Source organism: Corticium candelabrum, chromosome 7 (assembly GCF_963422355.1).
Source record: "Corticium candelabrum chromosome 7, ooCorCand1.1, whole genome shotgun sequence".
NCBI lineage: Eukaryota > Metazoa > Porifera > Homoscleromorpha > Homosclerophorida > Plakinidae > Corticium > Corticium candelabrum.
In genome coordinates this window covers 3576523-3581522 of record NC_085091.1, presented here as the reverse complement: position 1 = coordinate 3581522, position 5000 = coordinate 3576523, and the positions used below count along the sequence as shown (strand labels likewise).

General features: G+C 40.0%; 1 protein-coding gene across 1 annotated transcript; it reads right to left on the bottom strand.

The window, feature by feature from the left end:
• Positions 1-3349: 3349 nt before the first annotated feature.
• LOC134182709 (uncharacterized) lies at positions 3350-4525 on the bottom strand. Its single transcript, XM_062650139.1, has 3 exons — positions 4382-4525; positions 3846-4136; positions 3350-3778 (listed from the first exon to the last, which is right to left on the bottom strand). Exons 1-3 carry the CDS (start codon positions 4484-4486, stop codon positions 3518-3520), a joined length of 657 nt encoding a protein of 218 aa, XP_062506123.1. The 5' UTR covers positions 4487-4525; the 3' UTR covers positions 3350-3517.
• Positions 4526-5000: the final 475 nt, after the last annotated feature.

Here is a 5000-nt window from a genome sequence, read left to right as displayed (position 1 = left end):
CTTTTATACAAAAACTTCGTCGATTTCTTACTCTGTAAACAAAAATTGATTAGGACCACTGTATTGATGTCAACAAACCATGAAGTTCAATTTACTTACTGATATAAATAGTTGTTTGTTTTTTTCAAAAGACAAGTATTTCCCTCCAATTGTTTTCCTGAATTTGCAGTTTTTGTGCATTTTACCGCAAGCACTGCCATCGTCAACATCGACATCGTCATCAACAAGTTCGACATCAGTGAATAGAGATTTTAATGTGATTGGGTGTCTCGTGGTACTCTTTAGAGAAAGATAATCGTGGTCGTGTTCGATCGTGAGCTCTCTATCAATATTTGACGATGAATTGACCATCAGTGCCTTGTAACGTTGGCCACAGATCATCTTTTTGCTCTGTTAATTACATTAAATAATTAGGTTTGTAACAAAATTTTTTATAGCGAAGGTTAAGTATATGAGAAACAAAATTTGTAGACATTGAAAATATAGCATAATAATTAGCATGTGACAGTTGTGTGTGTGTGTGTGTGTGTGTGTGTGTGTGTGTGTGTGTGTGTGTGTGTGTGTGTGTGTGTGTGTGTGTGTGTGTGTGTGTTGTAAATTAATTGAAGCATTAAGTAACGAAATCTTTCATACTACACATCCATGTCCTCTTTGAACGAATCCAAAACTGAACAATAAAATCAAAATGAGAAAATAATTTCCCCAGTAGACAAAACTACAGTTGTTTGATTCTGCCATCTGAATTGTCACAATTCGACGTTGAAATACCAACTATTCTTGCTTTGACAAATTGTAACTGATTTACAGAGACGCGAAGACGACGCTTATATAGCATCACTAGAGTCAGGAACCAGCAGGAGGATACATGGAAATCTCGATGAGGTTGCTGTGTAGGTTAGTACGAATGTGACACTAGCATTTGTACACTCCGCATCATTTCGTTGGACTAGGTTAGATTCGCAGATTGTGGAAAAGAACCTTTGACCCTAGAACAATCGGTACTGTTAGACCGGAAGTTTCTTGTTGCAAACCAGAGACGACGATCGTTTCATCTCGCTTTTTAAATGTAAATATAGACTTAGCAATTCGACACAACCAAGAATGAACGTTGTTTGTTGTTTAGGCAGCGCGTCTAGCTGCTTGCAAACCGTTGCAAGAGAAACTCAATACATTGTGGTCGCTCTGCATGTACACGCATGCTGTGTATGTAAACCTTCAGGCACTTCCGTCGTTTACAGGCATCCTCTAAACTTGTAGGCCTGTATTTCCAGAAATAAGACTAGATGATTGTAACTGAAACAACTGTACAATTCGCAGTCTATAGCTTGCTCTCAGAAAAATTTAGTTGGTTGTCTAGCGTCAACCAGTGTGACACCGCTAAGCATGCAACTCTACGAGACCGTGGCTTCCCCCATAGTAGGTGTGGTCTCTTAGAAGGTCTCAAGTGCAAGTGAAACCCTAGCAGATGCTACTTTCCAATTGGAGGTTCTTGCGTCAGTTGTCGGGGAATATGAAGAATTAACAGGAGCACTCAAATCGAGCGTCATAAAAATACATTAAGAGCCAGATTGTTTGTGCTCCAGATTATTTTTTGCAGACAGAGAGACAGGCAGGCACGACGTCGCGCGCGCGCGCGCGCACACACACACACACACGCGCGCGCGCGCGCACGCACGCACGCACAAACAGACAGACAGACAGACAGACAGACAGACAGACAGACAGACAGACAGACAGACAGACAGACAGACAGAGAGACAGACAGACAGACAGACAGGCAGACAGACGGACGGACGGACACACACACACACACACACACACACACACACACACACACACACACACACACACACACACACACACACACTTGACAAAGACTTAGTCTGGTCTGAATATAAAGAGGAAGGTGCAATCTAACCGTCGCTCGCAACTCGGAGGCGTCTCCACCCCCATAATTGGACACTGACACCGACCAATGAATGCCACTGACCAAAATACATGCACTTTACGTCTAAGCTCCAGATCGATAAAATCGACTAATCCTGGTACTTCATAGTTGTGTAGGTAGTTTAAAGGACGAAGCCATTTACCTTGTCTACATATCTGTTTACAAATCAATGAAATTGTCTGCTGTCTGCATGTTACAACATTAAAATGTCCGTTCTAAATGGTTAGTGTCCGATTATCGAGCGCTCACACTATCAAGTTCTAAGTGATGTGCACGTTCCTGCTCTCATTAGAACTATAAACTTGGCCATCTCGAATTGTATATAATTTGGACATGCCTGGCTATATTATATCAAATCTTGATTGCATTTTCTTCCATTTACAGCAGACTGTCCGACTATTGATGGTGCCCGGTAACGAACTGTGCTCTATCGCACAGCGTTTTGGACGTTATAAACAAGAAACTTCCGTTCTAGGAAGACGTTATGTGGTATTTGCCTAGCTCAGCAGCTGTTTATACTTATTACTAACTTGCTCTCCGCGTTCGTCGTTTCGACACCTCCGTTATCCCTTTTCTGTTCTAAACCTGTTAGACAGTCTAATTGAAATAAATTTAGGTTCACGGTTTGAATGCACATGTTAGACGTATATAGTTATCATGTTTTGTAATTGTTTAGACTTGACATGTATACAAGATGGCATGTTTCGTTATAGTTTGGCCTGCATGCAGTAAACGTGTCAAGATCTAAAGTGCTATATAAAAATATGCTTTACTTTAGAGGTCGGTCTATATATGCAAGCACATCCTAAACTCGTATAAACAGGATACTACATTTGTAACTGCAGTCGTGTTTACACAATTCTTCTACAGCAAGAAGCTGAAAACCATGCACGTTTTCGTAGCTTGGCGCGCAACTTGTAATTAATAGACTCGTATGCAAAGCGACGTAACCAAAACGTCCATAACACCGCTAAAATAGTCCGTAATCGCTACATGTTGAAGCGCGTACCCAGGATATTCTGAGTGGGTTGCCAAAGGTTAATATTAACAAAAGAAAATTGATATCAACAACATAATACGGTCTACATGTGCTCGCTGATTCAAACCTGGTGCTATTGCATAACATCAATAATCTAACAATTAAACCACAGTTCTGAAAGGTACCTTTAGAACTCGTGCTAGTATTGACTCGTGTTAACAGTCACTCGCGCTAACAGTTACGCCCACCTATTACGGGACAACCTACATGCCTGGGTAAACAGGATAGGCTAGGCCACTGTTGCTAGACAGGAAGCCATATAGGTTTTCGTTTATAAAAGTAATGCAGTGCGAAAGCGGGAGGTAGAAAGCGCGAAGCAGTTTACGGTTTGACTGTTGAGACGTTACAGACCTAAACTAGGAAGAGTTCATGTTGATTTATAGATGAGCCTTATAAAGATACAGTCACATGATAAAAAAAACTAGCAAAAACTGAAGTCACTGATGTCACACTGACAAACGAATTGTACACTATACGAAACTAAAATATAGAGTTCACTATTTTTGTCAAACATTTCTAACGTTTACGAATTACTGACAAAACGCGTCTATTTCATCACTAAAACGATAATCAGAAACATTAAAATAGACAGCTACAAATTGGTATCTTCTTGTCCTTTTGAGCTGTTTTGGTAGTTTACATTCACCTTGTAGTTTCACACTGTGCACGACTTTTGATGGAGACACAAGATACTTTACGTTTTGATAGATTGCACAAAGATAAAACGTTTCCATATTTGAAAAACCGCCATTATTGATTCTTTCATACAAAAACTTTGTCGGTTTCTGACTCTGTAAACAAAAATTAGGACCACTGTATTGATGTCAACCAACCATGCATGCAGTTTAATTTGCTTACTGATATAAATAGTTGTTTGTTTTTTCCAAAAGACAAGTATTTCCCTCCAATTGTTTTCCAGAATTTGCATTTTTCGTGCATTTTACCGCAAACACTGCCATTGTCAGCATCGACATCGTCATCAGCGAGTTCGACATCAGTGAATAGAGATTTTAATGTGATTGGGTGTCTCGTGGTATTCTTTAGAGAAAGAGAATCGTTGTCGTGTTCGATCGTGAGCGCTCTATCAATATTTGACGATGAATTGACCATCAGTGCCTTGTAACGTTGGCCGCAGATCATCTTTTTGCTCTGTTAATTAAATTAAATAGTTAGGTTTATAGCAAATTTTTTATAGCGAAGGTTAAGTATATGAGAAACAAAATTTGTAGACATTGGAAATATAGCATAATAATTAGCATGTGACAGTTGTGTGTGTGTGTGTGTGTGTGTGTGTGTGTGTGTGTGTGTGTGTGTGTGTGTGTGTGTGTGTGTGTGTGTGTGTGTGTGTGTGTTTGTAAATTAATTGAAGCATTAAGTAACGAAATCTTTCATACTACACATTCATGTCCTCTTTGAACGAATCCAAAACTGAACAATAGGATCAAAATGAGAAAATAATTTCCCCAGTAGACAAAACTACAGTTGTTTGATTCTGTCATCTGAATTGTCACAATTCGACGTTGAAATACCAACTATTCTTGCTTTGACAAATTGTAACTGATTTACAGAGACGCGAAGACGACGCTTATATAGCATCACTAGAGTCAGGAACCAGCAGGAGGATACATGGAAAGTTCGATGAGGTCGCTGTTTACGTGAGTACGAATGTGACACTGGCATTTGTACACTCCGCATCATTTCGTTGGACTAGGTCAGATTCGCAGATTGTGGAAGAGAACCTTTGACCCTGGAACAATCGGTACTGTTAGACCGGAAGTTTCTTGTTGCAAACCAGAGACGCCGATCGTTTTATCTCGCTTTTAAATGTAAATATAGGCTTAGAAATTCGACACAACCAAGAATGAACGTCGTTTGTTGTTTAGGCAGCACGTCTAGCTGTTAGCAAACCGTTGCAAGAGAAACTCAATACATGTGTGGTCGCTCTGCATGTACACTCATGCTGTGTATGTAAACCTTCAGGCACTTCCGTCGTTTTACAGGCTTGCTCTAAAC

Bases quoted from the DNA above. Each gene is read 5' to 3' on its own strand.
- LOC134182709 (XM_062650139.1), bottom strand. From the start codon at position 4,486: ATGACAGAATCAAACAACTGTAGTTTTGTCTACTGGGGAAATTATTTT. The intron at 4,137-4,381 runs GTATGAAAGATT...TTTAATTAACAG, and splicing joins AAAGAGGACATGAATGTGTA to AGCAAAAAGATGATCTGCGG. The intron at 3,779-3,845 runs GTAAGCAAATTA...TTTTGTTTACAG, and splicing joins ACAAACAACTATTTATATCA to AGTCAGAAACCGACAAAGTT.